The sequence below is a fragment of the Ranitomeya imitator genome, chromosome 2 (genome assembly GCF_032444005.1).
Source record: "Ranitomeya imitator isolate aRanImi1 chromosome 2, aRanImi1.pri, whole genome shotgun sequence".
In the NCBI taxonomy this organism is placed as follows: Eukaryota; Metazoa; Chordata; class Amphibia; order Anura; family Dendrobatidae; genus Ranitomeya; species Ranitomeya imitator.
In genome coordinates this window covers 143,873,421-143,898,732 of record NC_091283.1, presented here as the reverse complement: position 1 = coordinate 143,898,732, position 25,312 = coordinate 143,873,421, and the positions used below count along the sequence as shown (strand labels likewise).

General features: G+C 45.3%; 1 protein-coding gene across 1 annotated transcript in view; it reads left to right on the top strand.

Moving 5' to 3' along the window:
- STARD8 (StAR related lipid transfer domain containing 8) overlaps positions 1–25,312 on the top strand; it is a 236,750-nt gene that overhangs the window by 63,436 nt on the left and 148,002 nt on the right. Inside the window, exon 2 of the mRNA XM_069747337.1 lies at positions 9,776–9,809. Within this exon, the coding sequence (XP_069603438.1) occupies positions 9,776–9,809 (34 nt within the window). The remainder of the gene's footprint in view (positions 1–9,775; positions 9,810–25,312) is intronic.

The window sequence follows — 25,312 nt, the reverse complement described above, 5'->3', positions numbered from 1 at the left end:
ATGCCCTGGAAATGGCAAGTAAATTGAATGTAACTGCTGTGATTAGAAAGCAGTGATGAAGATTTTGAGGATGCTTTTGAAATGCTGGAAGTGACTAAAAAACTGGACTTGACTTGTACCGTGAAAAAGACTGACCATGTGGATGTGATCAAGATGGCGGCCATCGGCGTGAAAACTGGAGAGGATGCCGCCTTTCGTGGCCGTCAGGCAGGAAATTTGGCAACAGAAGAAAGAAGACCGCACCCCATTGTGATAGAGGCCTGCCCGAAATGGATGCAGGCAAAGATAGAGCTCCCGCCACCATAGTTGAACTTAGAGGAACGGGTGGAGCCGCAAGAAGTGACCCCACCCACGAATGGGTGGAATCCAGAAAAGACAGACTACCTGGCATTGGATGAGGCGCCATTACCTGCTGATGGAGAAAGACACAACATGGCACACCGTGACGGTATCGGCCTCCAGGACTGGAGGCAATCCAAGGTCCGGGTGAAGGCCGGCCTGCATTACTAGGCCTGGTGGACAGAAGATCAGGAAGAACAATCTCCATCTCAATGGCCGCCTCTGCTACCTTTGAAGGCTGAGGACTATACGGAGGATGAAGGACCAGCGACGCCCTAACGAGAGGGCGCAGGAGAGAAAGAGATCTTGGAGGCAGCTCTGCAAAGCATCGTGGTGGCCGTGATGGCTGAAATTGGCGTTCGCGCTGGGGGACTATCAGCAGGCCCGGCAGTGAGTGAAAGCTTCCCACCCGGCTGTCCCGTCATCTCGTCTGCTGCTTACCTGCTCCCGGGAGGCCCGCCGTCCTCACCAGAACCATCCCTTGGGTCCTCGTCATTGATGTCAGCAGCACAGGCCCCAGTGCTTCCTCATTTCCTTTAGAGTGTCAGAGGACTAGGGCCACCCAATCCGTCCCCATGGGCTATAGGCCCAGGACGAGACAGCAGTCACACAACGTGAAGAGAATTGGACCTCAGCCATCAACAGCTACAGTACAGATAATCAGAGGGTTAGAACAGTTTAAAGACTCAGAATGTGGCAACTCATTGTCTGGGCAGAAACCCTTAGAACCGGGGCAAGGCGGTTAAGGGCCCCTATGGAAGCAGAGAGTACGTACAGTAAAGATGTGGTAAAAAGGCAGAAGGCAGAACAGAAGGGCAGTACTCTCTTTCAGTGGCTTTATACTCCAGAGATGAATGATGTTGTGTCTGGGGTGAAACAGACTGATGGAAGCATTCCCGTAGTAGAGCTGCATAGAGAAAATGCTGAGAGACCATCAGGGACGGTCCGACCGGGGACTGCACTTTGTGATCACGAGAGAAGTATAGGGAAAGAGAAGGAATATTGTTTTGTGTAACCCGTTTTCAAGAATGTGAAATCTGGGATGTACTGTGTAATGGAACCAGTAAAGATGTTATTGTTGAAGTTTATTTGGACTGTGTCTCAGTTTTTCCTGACTCATTTGGAAAAGATCTCCCACAGCAGAAAAGGGAGTCCAAAAGAGCTGGACCTGAAGGTACAGGTATGCTGACAAATGGAGAATATGTTTCCGTGAAGGGAGGCCAGGGCACTGATATACCAGAGTGTTTGGCCACGACTACAGCCCTGGTCCAGAATCTTACAACAGCAACTCCCATACTCCCATTGCCAAGTCTTCTTTTACTATACACTTTGTTCAACCTTAGAATTAAATTTTGACAATTTTTTCAACCTAAATTATTCAACTCTTGTCAAAAAGGACATAACAAGAAATGGTAGTTAGGTATGTACATATACAGAGAACAAAATATGGTGGCAGTCTACAGTATTGGTGTGGCATATATGGTAGTCAAATTGGAGTAGTTAAACAATGCACAACCATTTAAACTCACATGTCTACATTTTTAAACACTCTTTTTTCTATTTTTTCCCCAAAAATGACGTCGTAAGAAATGCTAGGTCACTGCATTGTTGTAGCATGTCAAGATGTAAAATTTGACTATTAAAATAATGTGCAAAAATAATTTGTTTGTGACATGTACAGCTGCTAAATTATGGTGGGGGTTGGGTAAAAATAGAGGGATTGTGTGGGGCCATATGTATAAAATGGATACAGGTCTTTATTGCGCTGTTCCCCTACTGTGTCTATATAGAATGTTATATGTAACAGCCACTAGCCAACTTTTGTATGTCAATGAATGTCTGGAATTTGTCTATTTTTGCATCTGGTACAAATTTCATGCCTTTCTTTATTATTTCCTCATGTTCTTTTGTTAGTGTTATTTCTGACAGAGTAAATATAATAATTTGCAGATTTACTGCAATTATTTATTATTTATCTTTTTTTGGGGGTGGGGTGGTCTTTCTTTCCAACCACCCCTTTTTCCTTCCTTAACTGCTTTCTCTAGACTTCTCTCACTTTAACCCTGTCTAATATGTCCTCTTGTTGTTATGCATTCAAGGTTTAGTCCTCCTGAAGAACCTCCTCTCGTACACTTAGTGGTATTCCCATCTCCAAGATCCTATCCAAATACATAGCAGGTGTAATATTAATGATATCAGCAAATACCTCCAATTACAAATGTAGTATACATTGGCATGTAAAAGTTTGTTCACCCCTGGTCAAAATTACTGTTATTGTGAACAGAGAAAGTTTGGCAAATTGGCAACAAAAATTTGCCAAAAATATTTAAAGACTGTTAAAATATAACTTTTAATTCACTATTTAAAGGAATAGTGTCACGACCACAAGGGTCGGTCTAGCGGACGGCACAACAAACACCAACAACGGGAATGGTAAAAGGGGGAGGAAGGCCCTAATAGTAGGGAACGAGGGATGTGGCACCTCCTAATTGAGTGCCTTTCAGTAAGCTGCCCTAACGCCCTATGCGGGTCCTTCCACCTGCCGCCATCTCGTGCCTAGTCCCTAGCTGTCACTTCACTAAACTCTGGCTGGTGCACTGGCCAGCAAGTACGCTAGCCTCACCACTTCAGATAGTACAAACACAGGGTATTGTGACAAGCGCGAGACAGACAAGGTATATAATCAAGCAACTTAGCTCCAGGCTCCGCTGCCAAGCTCCACACCGCAGAGGATACAGAAACAGAAGTAGCAGATTCAGCGCTGGCACCATAGAGCTTTAGCTTCAAGGCTGGCATACATAATTATTATTATTATTATTATTATTTATATAGCACCATTAATTCCATGGTGCTGTACATGAGAAAGGGGTTACGGGGGGAGAGGACTCTGTCCTTGGGGACTTACATTCTACGGGATAATGGGGAAGAGACAGAAGGTTGGGGGTGCGGCAGCTTTGGTGGTGGTGATGCGGCAGCTCTGGTGGTGGTGAGGCAGCAGCTCTGGTGGTGGTGAGGCAGCAGCTCAGGTGGTGGTGAGGCGGCAGCTCTGGTGGTGGTGAGGCGGCAGCTCTGGTGGTGGTGAGGCAGCAGCTCTGGTGGTGGTGAGGCAGCAGCTCAGGTGGTGGTGAGGCGGCAGCTCTGGTGGTGGTGAGGCGGCAGCTCTGGTGGTGGTGATGCAGCAGCTCTGGTGGTGGTTAGGCGGCAGCTTGGGTGGTGGTGAGGTGGCAGCTCGGGTGGTGGGGAGGCAGCAGAATGGTTATTGCAGACTGTAGACTTTCCTGAAGAGATGGGTTTTCAGGTTTTGTCTGAAGGATCCGAGGGTGGTGGATAATCATAAAAATGCTATTACCAACATTCAGCTGCTTGGTCATGTGACTATTTAAAGGATGGGGGGAGTGGTCGCCACCCACATCAGCTGACCTAGCAGCACATCATACAATGTGATGTTCTGTTTTTTCTTTTTAGATTTTGTCTCTCACAGGTGAAGTGTACCTACAATAAACATTACAGACCTCTCCATTCTTTGTAAATGGAAACACTTTCAAAATCGGCAGTGCATGAAATACTTATTTTCCCCACTGTAGGATACTTAGCCACAGTTTGCAAGATGCAACCTGTATTTTGACAATTAATAATGTGAAGTAATTTTTATTATTAACACCAATTTGTATACAAAACCGGAATATCAACAATAGATGATGACATTTTTTGCAGCAATAGAGTGATCTGTTTGGAATGAATCAATTGTGGCACATAGCACTTTAATATCCCATTGGCTAGATCACTTTACTGCATACGACTTTCTAGAGGTAATTGTTTAGTTCTTGTTTTGTATATGTACTTTTGACAATAGACTCCTAGAGCATTGAATCAATTTTTTGCCTGTTCGCTATTGTTCCACTAGAGTCTAAGTCTCTCATCTAATTTTGCACCTTTTCTGATTTTAACTTGTTTTTATATGATGGAATACTAAGAAAAAAAATGTGTTATAAGTCTGTTCAGTATAATTTCTAATTTATGCCAAAGTGAAACTATGCACTTGGTGGATCTCTGATAAATTTAGGTACTAGCCATGCAGGGTGTCCAAACTTTTCTATCTGCCCATTTTCCTTTTTGTAATTTTTAAAATGTAAAAGATGAATATATATTAGCAGGGCATTGCAGTAGCTTAGGTATCCATGGATATGACCACTCACATACAGCGCGGCACCTCACTCTCTGCCAGCTACTGGGCGCGCTGCACTTCGCTCTCTATGCTGCGCGCTGCCTGTTCCCGCCAAGACTGAAGCGCCGACAACAGCTGGCACGACGTTTCTCCAAGAAGATCCTGTAGACAACGATCCGTCAACGAGGGCTAGACAGCTCTTAGTGGCCGTAACCATGGATACCTAAGCTACTGCAATGCCCTGCACATGAAGAAAGCAACATAGCCAACCTGAAGAACTATACTACATTCGTAATTGGCGGTATTTGCTAATATTATTAATATTACGCCTACTACATGTTGGGATAGATATAGGATATTGGAATTGGGAAACCAAGGCAACCCCCACATGTACTTATGCTGGCTAACAGATGTAAATCATTCAGCTGCGGCAAGAAAAACTAAATCTCCGAGCACTAAAAAATACTCGGAGGACCCCCGAGCGTGCTCGGGAAATCTCGAGTAACAAGTATATTCGCTCATCACTATTGATTATCCCTTTAATCCAGATGTTCATACCACACAAAAACATTAATAAATAACATTTCCTTCATGTCTGCTTTACAGCAGCACCATTTGTAAAATGTTATTTTATTTTGTTAGCATTTTAGAAGGTTTAAAAATGTAGTAGGAATTTTTCATTTTTTTCAAGGAAATTTACAAAATTTATTTTTTATGAGGGACCTATCTGGGTTTGAAGTGACTTTGGGGGTCCTATATATAGGAAACCCCCCAAAAGTGATACGATTTTAAAAACAGCACCCCTCAAATTTTAAAAACTGCTGTCAGGTAGTTCATTAACCCGTCAGGTGATTTTCAGGAATTAATGCAAAGCCGCACAACAGGAAGGAAAAAAAAGTGTGTTTCCATTCTTCTACTCATGGATGAGTGGATGGAGCATTAGAGCCCTACACAGCTTTAGTGCACAACACACATTTCCACTTTGAAGTTTCTTCACTGACCTCACCATTTAAAAACCTCTCACTTGACTGCCAGTGAGAATAAAGAGGCTCTTTCATTGATTTTAGCATTATATACTGACCACATCATGAAATAGTGGCTGCAGAGCTGGGTAAAAACTTAGTTGTTGTTTTTTTCCCCCAATTCCTCTTTTATATTGCGAAGATATTAGCTTGTAAAGTTTGGGTTATAATTTATTATAAAATAATAGGACCTTTGAGCATGTCAAATTGGACACATAATAAAAATCAATCATAAGCAGGCAGCGTAATGCAGGGGAGAAAAGAACACGTTCTCCTCTCCTCGCTGATCCCAGGATCTAGTGTGTAGAGATACAGCAGAGCTGCATTATATATCATTACAAACACTTCCAGATCTCATCTCATGGCAGTCAGTGTGAAGGAAAGGTGAGAACTGAAAGCACTCTGAGATTAGATTTGGAAGGGTGTGTAATGATACATAAACAAGTTCAGTTGTATCTCTACACAGTAGCTGTAGAGATCAGTGAGGAGGGTTATTTTTTCCCCCTATGTGTTGCTGACTGCTTATGATTGGTCAACCGCATTCAGAGGAAGAAATACACAACCATAGAGAAAGCGATGTAGCCAGTTTATAATGCTAAAACCTGAAAGATCCTTTTTAATCTCCCCATCAGTCCAGTGAGAGGTTTTTAATTGTCAGGTTGCCATAGTCAAACTAGTAAAAAGTTCTCTTTAAGTTTCTACTGAAGAACATGGAGGTATTCTGGGATTTTTTTTCATAACTACTATAAATAATAAGTGTAACCAATCAGGTGGATCTTTGTTGTGGGCACTAAACTTGGATTGACTTTCCCATAAAACCTGATACTGCTAAAAAATCAATGCACCATATTATTTTCAGGCTTCAATGCCTAATATTAGCTCAGTTTAGTGTATGAGAGAATATGAAAACCTAAATATAAAATATATTGGGCTAAATTAAAGGTTATGGAAAGGATTACCTTTAAAAACCATTATTTTAACCCCTTAATGACCGCCAATACGTCTTTTTACTGACCTGAGATAAAAGAGACTAGTATCCCCATACAGGTGACAATCCAGCAGCTTGCTTTATCAAGACAACCTGTAGCAAGACAACTTGGTGTATCAGCCGCGATCAGTGTTGACACCGTCCATATCTGTTTAACCCCTTAGTTGCTGCGGACAATAGTGACTACATCACATAAGTGGTTAACAGAGTGTGGGGCTCAATTAGCGGCCTTCGAGTCTCCGGGCTATAGCGGCCTGTTCAAAAGTTAGCGACATTTAGATGGTAAAAACAGGATTTTATAATTATGGTTTTCAAATGCCATATTTTCAAGGTATTTACTTAAAGAGGTCCTCTGATCAAATTTTTCATATTTAACTGGACACACAATGTAATATTGGCTGCTGAGCCCAAATTAAATTAGTTTAGTTTTATTTTAATTTCAACTCTGCATTCTTGAGATAATAGCAATCAAAGTATTTGGCCCCTAATGAGTTAGTTGTTTAAAATTCAAGCAGACGTTTTTTTAAAAAACAGGCCCCACTATAGCTTTAGGCTACGTGCCCACGTTGCAGAATAGAAGCAGATCTTTCCTCATCAAAACCACACACCCTTGCCAGGGAAAACGTCTGCGGATTTTGATGCATTTTTTACTTGCTTTTTATGCGTTTTTGACACATTTTTCATGCGTTTTTCCTAAGCGTTTTTAAGCATTTTTGAGGACAAATAAAGTTGGGACAAAAAAAAAAGGCTCCTATGAGGTCATTTCATAGTCCAACCTTCTCCATTTTATGATCTTGTTGGATTCAAGATGCCACAAATGCAGCCCCAGCGGCGTCTCAGCCAGGAAAATATGGATAAGCTGGTTTCTCAGTGTGAGATGTAATTACTGAGAGCTTTGATCTCCTGCTCTAACCTACTCCATGAGGCCGGTTTCACACGTCAGTGTCTCCGGTATGTGAGGTGACAGTTTCCTCACGTACCGGAGTCACTGACACACGTAGACACATAAAAATCAATGCATCTGTTCAGATGTCATTGATTTTTTGCGGACCGTGTCTCCGTGTGCCAAGCACGGAGACATGTCAGTGTTCGTGGGAGTACACGGATTACACGGACCCATTAAAGTCAATGGGCCCGTGTAAAACACGTACCGCACACGGACGTTGTCCGTGTGCAGTCTGTGTGCCGTACAGGAGACAGCGCTACATTAAGCGCTGTTCCTCCCACTGGTGCTGAAGGCGCCATTCATATCTTCCCTGCAGCAGCGTTTGCTGCAGAGAAGATATGAATAATAGTGTTTAAAATAAAGATCTATGTGCCGCACGTGTGCCACACTGATGTGCCACAGAAACGTAGGGGCACACGGACACGGATAATTCTGGTACCGATGTTTTCCAGTACCGGAATTATCTGGACGTGTGAAACCAGCCTGAGTCAGTGTGGGGTGGGGGCGTGTTCTTCTTTCTTTTGATTGTTGCTGCCTGCTTATGATTGGTCAGCATCATACAGGGGGAAGAAGTGAACACTGCCAGTGAAAACTGTCTGATAACACCCACTTTGAGTTAACAAAAATTAACTCAATAGGGGCCAAATACTTTGATTGCTAATAACTTTGCAATGAAGATGCGGTATTTAACCCCTTCACCACCTTGGGATTTTCCATTTTTGCGTTTTTCGTTATTTGCTCCCTTTCATCCCAGTGCCATAACTTGTTTATTTTTCCTTCAATATGGCCATATGAGGCCTTGTTTTTTTGTGGGACAAGTTGTACTTTAGAATGACTCCATTGGTTTTACCATATAATTTACTAGAAAATGGGAAAAAAAATCCAAGTGCAGTGAAATTGCAAAAAGAAGTGCAATTCCAACAATGTGTGGTTTTTTTTTTTACCATATTCACTAAATGCTAAAACTAACCTGGAATATGATTCTCCCGATCATTACAAGCACACAGACCCCGAACATTTATAGGTTATTTTTATTTATAATAGCGCTATATTCCGAGACCTGTAGCTTCTCCATTTTTTGAGATCTGGGGCTGGGTGATTGCTTATTTTTGCTTGTCGAGCTGATGCTTTTATTTATGCCATTTTGAGGTAGACACAATGTTTTGATTACCTGTTATTGCATTTTATTTCAATTTAACGGCGACCAAAAAACATAATTCTGGCATTTTTATTTTTTTTCTCGTTACGACGCTTACTGATCAAATTAATTCTTTTTATATTTTGATAGTTTGGGTGTTTTTGAATGTGGCAATACCAAATATGTGTATTTTTTATTGTTTTATTTTGAATGAGGCAAAAATTTAAACTTTTATTTATATTTTTTAAAAATATTTTTAAAAACATTTTTTTTTACTTTTCATTTCTTCAATAGTCTCCTTGGGAGACTAGAAGCTGCAATCATCTGATCGCTTGTGCTACACATAGCCTATGTGTAGCAGAAGTGATCATCTGCCATGAACGCCAGCCACGGGGTGACGCTCATACAAATCATCAATGACATGAAAGAGCGCCCTGTGATTATGTGGACAGGGTTAGTGACGCGCCTCCTTCAGTGACTGACAGCGGCATTTCACATGATAACAGCCAAGGGTGGACTGCGATTCCACCCGTGGCTGTTAGGGGCAAGAGACAGCTGATTAGATTTATTCCCCTAAGGTAATGTGCACACATCAGGATTTCTTGCAGAAATTTCCTGAACAAAAATGGATATTTTCTGCAAGAAATCCACATGCGGATTTTTTGCGTTTTTTCCCGGAGGTTCTGGGATGCAATAATATAGTGGGAAATCCGCAAAAAATCCACAAAATTAATGAACATGCTGCGTTTTTTTCCGCCATGCGTTTTTGTCGCGGGTAAAAACGCAACATATGCCCAAAAATTGCGGAGTGCATTCTAAATGATGGGATGCATATGAATGCGTATTTTAAGCAAAAAAAAATCCGCAACGTGTGCACACAGCCTAAATCTTTTTTTTTCTCTTCACAAATGAATATCTTTCTTATGTTTTATATTTACCAAATGTAGATGAAAATTTTCCTAATAAATAATTAAAAAGGCAATTGCATTCTACTGAAGGCTTCTTTTGAGGAATTTGCTATGAACGCATACAGTAGGTGAATAACTATAGATTTCTTCGCCTGTGCAGATTGGATGGGGTGTTATAGACATTGGGTGAGAATTTCATGTAATAGCACCTTTAGAAATATATTTACTTAGAAAATTGGTGACGTGTTCAATACTTTTTTTTTTTGCAGCTGTTTGTATCTCAGAAGGACAGGAAAGCTGAAGGTAAGCTATGTTCCTCTGAAGTTATATGTTGATGAATGTAATGAAATGTTTGCACTGTTATCAGTGCATGTGCCTTACTGTCAGGTACATGCACATGGTCTGCCTCCAGTTGATGGAGCATGTGACACATGCTGTCAGCACATATAGTTTATGCACTCATAGTTACTATGTGCTTGTTGTAGACTGACAGTGTACTGGGCATATATTCAGTGGATTCTACGAGAGGGCAGGGCTGCCACTAGAAATTTCGGGGCCCCATACTGGCAAAATTTTTTGGGCCCCCTTGAGACTCCGCCCAGGCCCCACCCCACCCCCGCCTCCACACTCCACCCCTCAAACTGTCCACAGTCCCACTGCGCTCTCTTGGAAAAACTCCACTTCTCACCTATCACACATTAACAGTTCCCATCACCAGATCACACATATAGCCGGCAGCTTTTGTTTTGGCCAAAAGATTTTTTAAGCTGCTACCATAACACGGTAGACACTTTTGGCCGGGCCCTACTCTGCTGTAACCTATTAAATATTTGTTAAAATATGCAATACAATTTAGGTATATTTTTATTTATTTTTTAATTTTTAAAATGACCAATAATATCACATACAAGGAACAAATACTGCTACAGCATGTCAAGACCACATATTACGACCACAGTGATCGAATAACATCACATACATACAGGGAACAAATACCACAACACCATGACCAGACCACATATTACCACCACAAAGTGACCGAATACTACAATACTGATCAGAAATAAAAAAAAACACAATACCATCACCATAAGTGCCATTATGCACAGGAGATCTGTACTTAGTATGCAGTGTCTGTGTACAGGTAATACAGTGATCACTGGTGATATTATACACAGGAGCTCTGTATATAATGTATAGGTAATACAGTGATCACTTGTGACATTACACACATCATACAGGAGCTCTGTATATAGTATACAGTGTATAGTGTCAGTATATAGGTAACACACTGACTCACCAGTGACGTCTCTAGGTGAAGTCCTTCAACTTTCATCCAGCACAGACCGCCGTCACTTCTTCCAGCCACGACTTGTCTCTGTAGGAAATAACACAGTTATCTCGAGCTCCGCTTCCAGAACACATTACTTAATTTTTCCCAACTTCTACATTACACCACATGAAGAAAAAAAGGCGACATAGTATTACTCTACACAGTAACAGGACCGTCCCCCATTTAAAAAAGTATGCTCAAAAAATAAAATAAATACGTCACTGCAGTAATAATATTCCTTAATTAGCCCCTATGGTAATAATATCCCCCATCCTGGCCCCTGTGTGTCTCATTCCTGGCTCCCGCCATATGTTCTCCAATCGTGCCCTCATGAGTATCCATTCTGCCCCATATGATCTCCCCATCCTGCCCCATATGATCTCCCCATCCTGCCTCATATGATCGCCCCATATGATCTCCCCATCCTGCCCCATCTGTCTCCATCATATTCATCCTGCCCCATAATTCTGCATGATCTGTCTCCAATCCTGCCCCCAGTGTTTCCAATCATGCCCGTATCTCCATTCTGCCCCCAGTGTCTCCAGCACTTCTGCCCCCAGTGTCTCCAGCATTTCTGCCCCCAGTGTCTCCAGCATCTCTGCCCCCAATGTCTCCAGCATGTGTGCCCCCAGTGTGTCCAGCATTCTGCCCCCGTTTGTCCAGCATCTCTGCCCCGTGTGTCCAGCATCTCTGCCCCCAATGTCCAGCATCTCTGCCCCGTGTGTCCAGCATCTCTGCCCCAGTGTGTCCAGCATCTCTGCCCCAGGGTGTCCAGCATCTCTGCCCCAGCGTGTCCAGCATCTCTGCCCCAGTGTGTCCAGCATTCTGCCCCCGTGTGTCCAGCATTTCTGCCCCAGTGTGTTCAGCATCTCTGCCCCAGTGTGTTCAGCATCTCTGCCCCAGTGTGTCCAGCATCTCTGCCCCGTGTGTCCAGCATCTCTGCCCCGTGTGTCCAGCATATCTGCCCCCGTGTGTCCAGCATCTCTGCCCCAGTGTGTCCAGCATCTCTGCCCCAGTGTCCAGCATCTCTGCCCCAGTGTGTCCAGCATCTCTGCCCCCAGTGTGTCCAGCATCTCTGCCCCTAGTGTGTCCAGCATCTCTGCCCCTAGTGTGTCCAGCATCTCTGCCCCAGTGTGTCCAGCATCTCTGCCCCCAGTGTCTCCAGCATCTCTTCCCCCAATGTCTCCAGCATCTGTGCCCCCAGTGTGTCCAGAATTCTGCCCCAGTGTGTCCAGCATCTCTGCCCCAGTGTGTCCAGCGTCTCTGCCCCAGTGTGTCCAGCATTCTGCCCCCGTGTGTCCAGCATTTCTGCCCCAGTGTGTTCAGCATCTCTGCCCCAGTGTGTTCAGCATCTCTGCCCCAGTGTGTCCAGCATCTGTGCCCCCAGTGTGTCCAGCATTCTGCCCCCGTTTGTCCAGCATCTCTGCCCCAGCGTGTCCAGCATCTCTGCCCCAGTGTGTCCAGCATTCTGTCCCAGTGTGTCCAGCATCTCTGCCCCAGTGTGTCCAGCATCACTGCCCCAGTGTGTCCAGCATCTCTGCCCCAGTGTGTCCAGCATCTCTGCCCCTAGTGTGTCCAGCATCTCTGCCCCTAGTGTGTCCAGCATCTCTGCCCCAGTGTGTCCAGCATCTCTGCCCCCAGTGTCTCCAGCATCTCTGCCCCCAATGTCTCCGGCATCTGTGCCCCCAGTGTGTCCAGCATTCTGCCCCCGTTTGTCCAGCATCTCTGCCCCAGTGTGTTCAGCATCTCTGCCCCAGTGTGTCCAGCATTCTGCCCCCGTGTGTCCAGCATTTCTGCCCCAGTGTGTTCAGCATCTCTGCCCCAGTGTGTTCAGCATCTCTGCCCCAGTGTGTCCAGCATCTCTGCCCCGTGTGTCCAGCATCTCTGCCCCGTGTGTCCAGCATATCTGTCCCCGTGTGTCCAGCATCTCTGCCCCAGTGTGTCCAGCATCTCTGCCCCAGTGTGTCCAGCATCTCTGCCCCAGTATGTCCAGCATCTCTGCCCCAGTGTGTCCAGCATCTCTGCCCCAGTGTGTCCAGCATCTCTGCCCAAATATGTCCAGCATCGCTGCTCCAGTGTGTCCAGGATTTCTGCCCCAGTGTGTTCAGCATCTCTGCCCCAGTGTGTCCAGCATCTCTGCCCCAGTGTGTCCAGCATCTCTGCCCCAGTGTGTCCAGCATATCTGCCCCAGCGTGTCCAGCATCTCTGCCCCAGTGTGTTCAGCATCTCTGCCCCCAATGTCCAGCATCTCTGCCCCAGCGTGTCCAGCATTTCTGCCCCAGCATGTCCAGCATCTCTGCCCCAGCGTGCCCAGGGCCCCCTGGATAGCCGCTCTCAAAAAACCCCAAAAAAACACAAGTTCTTGCCTGCTGCGCTCCTGCGGCGGGTGAAGCTCACTCCCTCCACGCAGGTGAAGCGAGCACTCGCCGGCGGCTGACAATGAAGTCAAGTCAGCTGCCAGCCTCCGATTGGCACATCAATAGCGTGCTGCAGCGCCTGTAGAGGGGCCCGGTGAGCAGATGAGATGGGGTCCAATGCGGGCCCCCTCTGCCCTCTGGGCCCCATACGCCAGTCAGCCCGGTAATGCCCTGATGGCGGTCCTGCGTGAGGGTATGTGGACATGATGTCTTTTTCAGGAGTTTTCTGTACTGAAAACCACCTGAAAAGGCACTAACTAAACACTGAAAAGAATGAACATATGCATTTCTGTGTAAAAACGAGTGTCTTTTAATACTTTTAGGTTTCAAAAGACACCAAGAGCTTAAAAGAAGTGACCTATCCATTATTCAGTCATTTTCAGCTCTGAAGATGCTCTATACTTACCGTATTTTTCGGACTATAAGACGCACCGGACCATAAGACGCACCCCAAATTTGGGGTGAAAATTGCAGAAAAAAAGATTTTTTATAAGATGGGAGTCCGTCTTATTGTCCGAATTTACAGTATCTTACCTGAGGGATGGCGGTGGCAGAGCAGGGTCACAGGAGGCAAGGTGTCGGCAGAGGTGGGGTGATGCTGGGATGAGGAGGTGCTGGGATCAGGAGGTGCTGGGATGAGGAGGTGCTGGGATGAGGAGGTGCTGGGATGAGGAGGTGCTGGGATGAGGAGGTGCTGGGATGAGGAGGTGCTGGGATCAGGAGGTGCTGGGATCAGGAGGTGCAGTGAGAGGTATGGCGTGAGAGGGGTCCCTGGCTTACCATGCAGGCTTACCTAGGTGGCAGAGGTGCGGTGGCAGAGGTCCGGTGGCAGAGGTGCAGTGGCGGGGGTGTGGCGGCAGAGGAGGCGCAGTAAGCGGGGTCCCTTTCCCCGGTATGGTGATGCAGCAGGCCCGGTATGCAGCAGAGCCGGGTGAATCCTCTTGTTATCGGTGGGCGCGGCCATCTTCCTGAGGCCGCGCGTGTGCAGATGAAGCGCTCTGCTCCCGGGGCTTCAGGAAAATGGCCGCGGGAGGCCGCGCGTGCGCAGATGGAGATCGCGGCGGCAATTTTCCTGAAGCCCCGGGAAGCAGAGCGCTCCATCTGCGCATGCGCGGCCTCCGGAAAATGGCTGCCACCACCGATAACAAGAGGATTCACCCGGCTCTGCTGCATACCGGGCCTGCTGCATCACCATACCGGGGAAAGGGACCCCGCTTACTGCGCCTCCTCTGCCGCCACACCCCCGCAACCGCACCTCTGCCACCGGACCTCTGCCACCGCACCTCTGCCACCTAGGTAAGCCTGCATTGCGACTATTAGACGCACCCCCCATTTTCCCCCCTTTTTTGGGGGGGAAAAAGTGCGTCTTTTAGTCCGAAAAATACGGGTAATAATAAAAGTTAATGGGAAGACTGAAAGGACTCCCAGGCCTCTTGTTAAGTGTTTTGCCAGCGTTTATGAGTCGCCCGCCAGGGCCGTGGGGTACTCGGTGTCTGGTCCGGTGTTCACAGGGGGATGTCACGGTGGCAACCCGGTCCGTGGCCCTGGGCGCCCATGTAAAAGGGGAAAGTCTTTAAAGGGATTTGGTGAATAGAGTTTATGTTTGTGACACCACCTGCTGTATTCGGTCAGTGGGGACCGACACTGCTTTACAGGGGTCCTCTGGGGTGATGTTATGACAGCTAGATGGTTTAACTTCCCACAGGTGAAGTGTATCCACAGGGCTCCCGATGTGTAGATGGAAGATGGTAAATGGCGCAGTAAGGAACGAGGACACAGGTTTGCAGTCTCTTTACCTTGTGTACTGAAGACTTCAGGCAGCCACAGTCCAGGGCACCAGATCACAGGATAGGCCGGTCCGGCCGGCTTGGAGGCACGTTGGGAGTCCCTTTATCCAGGTGGAGATTAAGAGCCTTCCCTCTAGCGCAGTGGTTTTGTGGTCCCTTACTGCCTATGGCTTCAGATAAGGTCCTCACAGTTCTTCTCTCTGTCCCCCTTAAAGGATAGGACAATACCTGCATGACAGGTAACTTGAGCCTTTTTACAGGGACTCTAGCATGTCCCGGGCTCTATGTGTTACTGTGTCTCAGGTGTGTGTGGCGGACAGGTTAATTGCAGTTCAGCTGTCCTGCCGGTCTCTGATGCAAGTCTCAGAGTCCCTTACAACCTTTGTGGTCCGGCTACCGCTATCTGCGCTTTGCCAGGGAGACATTCTACTCGCCGCTGTTCTCCCCCTAGTATCCTCGCCTGTGCTCCTCTCTCCTACACGCTCACTGTAATATATTCGGCTTCCGATGTTGTCTCTGTCCAGGAGCTGCAGCACTCTGTTGTAGCTGCATGGCTCCTCATACGTTCTTCCTGCCTCAGACTGCTCCAGTCTGCTGTCTGGCACTAACTAACTTTCCCTCCAAAACTACCATATATATGGGGAGTCACCTATTAAATAGGCTCAAAATCTCCCCCTGGTGGCTTGGAGTGTGAACATGTTGCATGTTTGTGTTTACCTGGTGACAGTTATCCTTCCTTGCTCCCAAGCGTAACATCACCGCGAGGAAAGCAATGTTACTGTGACGACCAGGACCCTGGGGCGCCACATCTATATATAGATATATATATATACTGTATATATATATATATATATATATATATCAATACTTATCCTATTATACACTGTAGTACTGTAATGCTTCTAGATTCGAACCCTTGATTCTGTGGTCGGCCTCTCTTTCCACTGAGCCACAGCAGATACACCTTTGTTTTGGATGTTTTAGTTCTGTTATCTTTGTTTCTGTTGGTTTTGGGTAACAGGTGTTCTTCATTTACTCTGTTTGTCGGTCCTATCACCTTTCAGGTGCAGCCTCTACTTTTGTTTCCTGCTGGTGATAGACTTTGTTGGATTCATTCACTGTGCTGTAGTTTGTGTTGGTTGCAGTTGATTTGTATGTGATTCCTTTTCTCCTTAGAGAACTGCTACACTGGTGACCACTGGAGCTGCTAAGGACAGGCAGGGTAAGCTGCCGTTGAGTGGGGGTGCCATTGCGTTACCTTCTGGTGCCAACCTCCGTGGTCATGCAGGAATAGACTAGGGTCAGAAAAGAGCTTTTCCATGGTCCTGTTGGGTTCACTTACCGTAATTGATTTCTTGGTTTATATGTTACCCGTGTGAATGTGGCAGGCACAACAAGTACCATCCTACATTTTACATTACTAACATTATACAACAACACATTGCAACACAATTCACACGACGCAATATATACAAATTAAACAGGACATTATGCACACAACGAGATTGGTGTCTTCAGGAGTAGGAATGCGATAGCACAGTCCACCATCACTTACAAACATACTCTCAAGATTTTCCAGGCAGAAATTCCATTGCATGTTACAAGAAATTTTTCAGTGGCTAAGTCCCACGTGGACACATAATTATTATATTATTATTATTATTACTATAGCATACCTTCCAACATTCGAAGAACAGAAAGAGCGACAAATAATGCAGCATGAGTAGTGCGCTGCAGCTGATTTTGCCCATGCCCCTGGCCACACCCCAATCCACGCCCATTTACCATTTCTTTCTACCCTGGCGGAAGGAGATGTCAGAGGAGCTAGCAGTGAGGGAAATTCAGCAGACGCCTGAGGCTGCAGGGTGCAGACCCAAACCGCTGTATCCAGGACACTTGGGACTAAAGATGAGCGGATTGATTCATGGGACTCAGTGGTACCTGACTGCTGGACAGGAGGCCATGAATCTCTTTGATCACCCAGGGCCGGCACAACATCATCTGTGCATCCTGCTCATCTCTATTTGGGATCTGTGGATTACTTTTCATTCTTTCATTCATTCATTCATTCATTCATTCATTCATTCATTCATTCATTCACAATCATAACAGCCAGAACTTTCTCATCTTTTTGTAGCTTTCCTGCATAACATCTGGCTTTTTTGTGTGTCTGTAAGGCTAGTTTCACACTAGCGTCGGATTCGGCCCCTCGCATTGCGTCGGGCCGAGATTCCAAAGCTAGTGTTTGATGCGCCGCACAACAGGTGCAGCGGATGCATTTCTCCGGCGCATCCGCTGCCCCATTGTGAGGTGCGGGGAGGTGGGGGCGGAGTTCCGGCAGCGCATGTGTGGTCGGAAAAAGCGGTCCGTCGGCAGCAAAAAACGTTACATTCAACGTTTTTTGCTCCCGGCGGTCCGCCACAACACGGCGCAACCGTCGCACGACAGTTGCGACGTGTGTCAATATGTCGCAATGCGTCGGTAATGTTACTCTATGGGGCAAAAACGCATCCTGCAAACAACTTTGCAGGATGCGTTTTTTCCCCTAAACGATGCATTGCGACGTATTAAAAAAAACGCTAGTGTAAAAGTAGCCTAAGGCTGTGCTCAGATGTTGCATGAATACTGTGTTTTTTGTTTTCTGCAGGTACCCGCACCAAACTACACAATAACAATCTTCTCTGGTTATTTTTAATTTACTGCAATTTTTTTACACCTTTTCCCCTTTTATTATGCGTTTTTAGTGATTCCACGTTTTTAGGCTATGTGCACACGTTGCGGATTTCTGTGCAGATTTTTCCACTCAGTTTTTGAAAAATCCGCAGGTAAAACGCACTGCTTTTTACCTGCGGATTACCCGCGGATTTCCTGCGTTTTTTGTGCAGATTCCACCTGCAGTTTTACACCTGCGGATTCCTATTGAGGATCAGATGTAAAACGTTGCGGAATCCGCACAAAGACTTGACATGCTGCAGAAAATACAGTGCTGCGTTTCTGCGCAGTATTTTCCGCACCATGGGGACAGCGGATTTGGTTTTCCATAGGTTTACATGGTACTGTAAACCGCATGGAAAACAGTTGCAAATCCGCGGCGGCCAATTCGCTGCAGATCCGCAGGCAAATCCGCAATGTGTGCACATAGCCTTAATGTTTTTATAGTACAGAAAAGCTTTGATTCTGCAGTTAAAAAAGTAACTGCTGTTTTTACATGCATTTTTTTAGGCTCCACATAGTAGGCAAGAGAGAGAGAGAGAGAAAAAAAAAGCATCAAAACAGTTCAGTAGCATCTTTATACAACGGGAGGCGCAGTTTTCATGACATCACATTCACTTTGACAAAGAATGTATGAAAATATGCCACTGCATTTTTAAGTGCAGAATCAAAGCTTTTCTGTACTATTAATAAAGTGTTAAAACCTCTGCTTCATATCCACACCAAAATTGCATTAAATAAGGCTGAAGTCACACATAACGTATAAAAAAACGGTCCGTTTTTCACGGCCGAGAATCGCAAAAATGTTCCCTGAACAGTGATCCGTATGTCATCCGGGTGCAGTGCAAGGATGCGATTTTCTCGCCAGCTTGCAAAATGGACATATAATGGATCCATAGCCTCAAATATTTGTGAAAACATATATACAGTCTCTCTCTCTATATATACATATATACAGTTAGGGCCAGAAATATTTGGACAGTGACACAATTTTCGCGAGTTGGGCTCTGCATGCCACCACATTGGATTTGAAATGAAACCTCTACAACAGAATTCAAGTGCAGATTGTAACGTTTAATTTGAAGGGTTGAACAAAAATATCTGATAGAAAATGTAGGAATTGTACACATTTCTTTACAAACACTCCACATTTTAGGAGGTCAAAAGTAATTGGACAAATAAACATAACCCAAACAAAATATTTTTATTTTCAATATTTTGTTGCAAATCCTTTGGAGGCAATCACTGCCTTAAGTCTGGAACCCATGGACATCACCAAACGCTGGGTTTCCTCCTTCTTAATGCTTTGCCAGGCCTTTACAGCCGCAGCCTTCAGGTCTTGCTTGTTTGTGGGTCTTTCCGTCTTAAGTCTGGATTTGAGCAAGTGAAATGCATGCTCAATTGGGTTTAGATCTGGAGATTGACTTGGCCATTGCAGAATGTTCCACTTTTTGGCACTCATGAACTCCTGGGTAGCTTTGGCTGTATGCTTGGGGTCATTGTCCATCTGTACTATGAAGCGCCGTCCAATCAACTTTGCAGCATTTGGCTGAATCTGGGCTGAAAGTATATCCCGGTACACTTCAGAATTCATCCGGCTACTCTTGTCTGCTCTTATGTCATCAATAAACACAAGTGACCCAGTGCCATTGAAAGCCATGCATGCCCATGCCATCACGTTGCCTCCACCATGTTTTACAGAGGATGTGGTGTGCCTTGGATCATGTGCCGTTCCCTTTCTTCTCCAAGCTTTTTTCTTCCCATCATTCTGGTACAGGTTGATCTTTGTCTCATCTGTCCATAGAATACTTTTCCAGAACTGAGCTGGCTTCTTGAGGTGTTTTTCTGCAAATTTAACTCTGGCCTGTCTATTTTTGGTATTGATGAATGGTTTGCATCTAGATGTGAACCCTTTGTATTTACTGTCATGGAGTCTTCTCTTTACTGTTGACTTAGAGACAGATACACCTACTTCACTGAGAGTGTTCTGGACTTCAGTTGATGTTGTGAATGGGTTCTTCTACACCAAATTAAGTATGCGGCGATCATCCACCACTGTTGTCATCCGTGGACGCCCAGGCCTTTTTGAGTTCCCAAGCTCACCAGTCAATTCCTTTTTTCTCAGAATGTACCCAACTGTTGATTTTGCTACTCCAAGCATGTCTGCTATCTCTCTGATGGATTTTTTCTTTTTTTTCAGCCTCAGGATGTTCTGCTTCACCTCAATTGAGAGTTCCTTTGACCGCATGTTGTCTGCTCACAGCAACAGCTTCCAAATGCAAAACCACACACCTGGAATCCACCCCTGACCTTTTAACTACTTCATTGATTACAAGTTAACGAGGGAGACGCCTTCAGAGTTAATTGCAGCCCTTAGAGTCCATTGTCCAATTACTTTTGGTCCCTTGAAAAAGAGGACGCTATGCATTACAGAGCTCTGATTCCTAAACCCTTTCTCCGATTTGGATGTGGAAACTATCATATTGCAGCTGGGAGTGTGCACTTTCAGCCCATATTATATATATAATTGTATTTCTGAACATGTTTTTGTAAACAGCTAAAATAACAAAACTTGTGTCACTGTCCAAATATTTCTGGCCCTAACTGTATGTCAGTGAGACACATATATATACCGGTATATATTTATAATTCATACAGAGCTAGATAGCAGAGCAGAATAGCCGATAGTTAAATTGTCGGCTTTTGCTAAATCATTACAGAACCCGACAGGATATGAGACATGGTTTACATACAGTAAACTATCGCATGTCCGTTAGATTTTTATATGTCCCTCACTAATAATGTTAGTAGTGTGTGTGTGTAACATTTTGGAGCTGTAGGTATTAAATTAAAGGATTAATTCACGGAAAAAACTGGTGTGGGCTCCCGCGCAATTTCTTCCGCCAGAGAGGGAAAGCCAGTGACTGAGGGCAGATATTAATAGCCTAGACAGGGACCATAGTTATTGCCCCCCTTCCCAGCTAAAAACATCTGCAACCAACCACCCCAGAAAAGGCGCATCTGTAAGATGTGCCTGTTCTGGCGCTTAGCCTCTCTCTTCCCACTGCCCTGTAGCATTGGCATATGGGGTAATAAGGGGTTAATGTCACCTTGCTATTGTAAGGTCACATTAAGTCTGGTTAATAATGGAGAGGTTTCAATAAGACACCTATCCATTATTAATGCAATAGTATGAAAGGGTTAAAAATACACACACACATTAAGAATAAAGTCTTTTAATTAAATAATGAAACACACAGGTTTTAACATCTTTATTGCACTCTCAATCCAAGCGAAGCCCTCGTTCTTCTGTAAAAAAAAAAAAAAGCAATAAAAAACGAATAATATCCCATATCTGTCCACGCTGCAATCCATCTCAAGGAGTAATTTAGTTTACAACTCTGAGTGGTGCTAATTCTATCGGCCGGGCTGTAAACCACGGAGGAATGAATGGAAAGCTGCCTGCACAGCCTCCCTGCGTGACCGGACATGAGCTCTGTAGTGTGGGAAAGTTTCTGAACATTTTCCCACGCTGTCAGTTCACTGCGGGTCAGGTGGGGAGTCAGCGCAGCCTAAGTGACGTCAGCGGTAGTCTTTGCAGCCCAATGCCTCTTCATAGTGAAAAACTCCACCTGCTTTGAAGGTGGCAGTGGCCCCCTTACCTCTTGCGCCCCTGTATGGCCACACAGGTTGCACCAATGATATCTCCGCCCCTGTGTAAACAGGACATGTGCTGCCGATAGCAATGGCTCCGTATATGTGCTGAACAATTAATTACTTATCGTCCGGTGCGCATATGAGTACGATCAGCCTATCTAAGCAGGATAATAAACAACTGCTGATCAGCAAATGTGCCAATCGGCGAGCGCTTAATGCCACAATACAATAATGCGCCCATACAGAAGCCTTACATACAGAAGGACCTGCAATGTGATAGTTTGGTTGTTACAATGAACCCCCCAGACAGTGATTTAATGGTGTGATTGGGACTGTGTTATTGATACATAATGATTGATAATGTTTGACATTAATGGACTTGGAAAGGTCAGGACAGCGATGAAGAGCTGACTGAAGTGGCTGCGTTGATGTGAGGGACGTCAACACTTCAACCTCAGGTCACCTCTCACTAACATTTCACAGTCATGGGTGTCTGGACGGGGCATGTGATAGCCCTCAGAAGCTGCTTTCATTATGATTTGGCCAGCAGAGTGGATAGATTTCAGTTTCGATTATTATAATGAGTATAAAAATGATATTAAGATAGAAACTAATGTGAGTCGGAAGTAAACTAGGCCTCCGTCTAACGCATTGTGCTATGTGGCAATGACAACACAACTGCAGTATGGAAGCTCCTCAGAGATACAAATCTTCCTCTCTTATTATGTGGCGTTTTAGTACCTTGAGTGCCCATAGGTGTACTATACTGAGCGATTCGCAGGGCAGCTCCACAGAGATATCCCCTGTAAGAGGCAATATACAGTATTATTAGTGAATATGTACACAATTCAGCAGAAACCTTCTGCATGTCCCCTATGGCAATGCAGTAGAAAGCTGCTACCTCTATTATGGACCTGTAGAAGACAGACGTGTACGGTTGTGTCATCAGCCCTTAGGGTTTATTCAAATAATGGGATTAAATCTCAATTTATTGCAGCTCTTATTGTGAAACTGTGGAAAATTAATCATCGTAAGGCCAGACATTTTGCCTTCATGCAGTATTTACGGCAATTAACCACAATTTTAACAACAAAAAAAAAGCCCTGTGTAGTCTTATCCCGTCGTCTCGTACGACTTACTATCATCTGCCTTTTTTCTTATGGCCTGTAGTTTAGGAAAAAAACAAAGGGGCCACTATAAAGGAATAACACTACAGAATCACATTATACATAGGGATTGTTTGTCACCTGTAACCATGGAGATTCATGTGTCTGCATTGGAGCTGTAAACACAAAACGACAGGCAATATACAGCCGGAGACTATATGCAGAGCTGCGTCATCTTTCATTTGGAATGGTTTAGAGCAATAAAAGATGGTTGCAAAAGTTTACATACCCTATAACTACAACTTTCCCTCAAACCTAAAACCAGATGATTCTTCTTATATTCTTATACATCCACTTTACATAGTGAGATTCTTTGATGTGTCTCATAGCAGGATTGTATAACCTTTGTCTTCTCCATTTACTTAAAATGTTGTTTAAAAAACAGCTGTTTCTCCACCCAGACAAATACTGTGGAGCCCCCATAAGGGACACAGAGCATTGCCTTATGGCTACCATGCTGGACAGGAGCGTGGGTGTGGGCAATGGACAGGCTTAGAGGTGCATTGGTCACTTGGTGTTAGAGGTCCACATCGGAGTGGGGCATGGCTTTACAGTCTGTCACTTGTCTTTTTGCTGCTAAATGCACTCACTTAATTATTTTTAAAAATTAACAAAAATTAAGAAACTACATGCTCGTAAAAGTCCTTTTTTTCAATTGTTACAAATTCTCTCTGTGGCTTTTCTAGGTGTGAGATAGAGATTGTATCCAAGTGCCATAATAATGTATAACGGTCTATATCTACATTATTAAATACTGAGGTATAAACTGAGCCATTATGCTGGCATACAGCCTAGACATTACTCCAGTTTGGGCAGTGTGTAACACCTGTGCTGGTTTCTGCTTTGCCCGCTACATGGTGCCGTGCCTTTGTTGCGGGTCATGCTTGACAGCATCAATCCTATTTATTCCTAAAGGCCCCTTCACATTTAGCGACGCTGCAGCGATACCTTCACACAGGTACCTTCACACATAACGATATTGTTAACGATATCGTTGCTATTTGTGACGTAGCAACGATATCGTTAATGAAATCGTTATGTGTGACAGCGACCAACGATCAGGCCCCTGCTGGGAGATCGTTGGTCGCTGAATAAAGTCCAGAACTTTATTTCGTCGCTGGACTCCCTGGAGACATCGCTGGATCGGCGTGTGTGACACCGATCCAGCGATGTCTTCACTGGTAACCAGGGTAAACATCGGGTAACTAAGCGCAGGGCCGCGCTTAGTAACCCGATGTTTACCCTGGTTACCATGCTAAAAGTAAAAAAAAAAAAAACAGTACATACTTACCTACAGCCGTCTGTCCTCCAGCGCTGTGCTCTGCACTCCTCCTGTACTGGCTGTGAGCCGGAAAGCAGAGCGGTGACGTCACCGCTCTGCTTTCCGGCTCCCAGACAGTACAGGAGGAGAGCAGAGAAGCAGAGCGCAGCGCTGGAGGACAGACGGCTGTAGGTAAGTATGTACTGTTTTTTTTTTTTTACTTTTAGCATGGTAACCAGGGTAAACATCGGGTTACTAAGCGCGGCCCTGCGCTTAGTTACCCGATGTTTACCCTGGTTACCGGCATCGTTGGTCGCTGGAGAGCGGTCTGTGTGACAGCTCTCCAGCGACCAAACAGCGACGCTGCAGCGATTCGGATCGTTGTCGGTATCGCTGCAGCGTCGCTAAATGTGAAGGGGCCTTAAGACTTGCGGCTCTGCCAGTCTAGAAGCTATATGATTTATCTTGTTTGGGTTCCTTCCTGTTGCCAGCACTGGGTGAGGCTTCACTATATAAACCTCTGAGAGCCAGTACCCACTGTCAGTCAATGTTTGTGCTTCCAGGTTTGTGGGACACCGCGGTATTCCCGCTGTCCTCTGACTGCAGGGCCTTAACATGGCTCTTACCCGGTCTCCCACGGGGTGACGTCGCTGTGCTTCTGGGGGCCGGGCTTTCTCGTGGGGCGGGGCCCCATTCAAAAAGAGGTGGGCGCGTTCTCCCTGCTTTTCCGGATCCCCTCACTTGGACCCGGACCTGTCTCCCTCCCTCCCTCCCTTGTGTTTTGGTTTTTTCTTTCAGTCGCAGCGGCGGAATGGGTGGATATGATGGTGGTGATGATACCTGCACCGGGAGTCCGGAAGGCAGTCAATCTCCCTACACCCGATTGGTTGGCAAATTTTTGCCGGTTTTAAGCTGCGACCTTAATTATTAAGCCAAAAGAGAAAAAATTGAAGTTGATATTAGCAAGTTATTTTATAAAGAGAAATAAAAGAGTTATATGTGAAATATCCGTGTGTGGCGTCACTTTGTGGGAGAATAGTTTCTATGGGTCGCTGCAGTCTTAACCGTGTTGTGTGGATATGGTGTTTCATCCTAATATATTCTGTTCCCCGACCTCGGTTAGTTTATTAACATTTCTCCTGCTTCACGATTTTGTACATCTTGGATCTGACCCGGCTACCTATCCTTCTTGCCAGCCTGTGCCATCAAACAGCAGCTAACTCTGTGTCCTTTGCCCCGGGGCCCCCAGTGTAAGTCCAGCTTGCTGTATAGGGGTTAAAGGGTGAAGGCCAAGGTAACTTCTGGGTCCTGGGAAACAAAGCTGTTTGTGGTAGCCATTTTGGAGCTGCCAGGCAGGTACGGACTGGAGATGAAATTCAGTCCTGGCATTTGAAATCACACCGGCCCATGTTGTCCCCATCCCGATGAACCAGATGGGATATATTACTAATATTACCTTGGATGGAGGAAAGG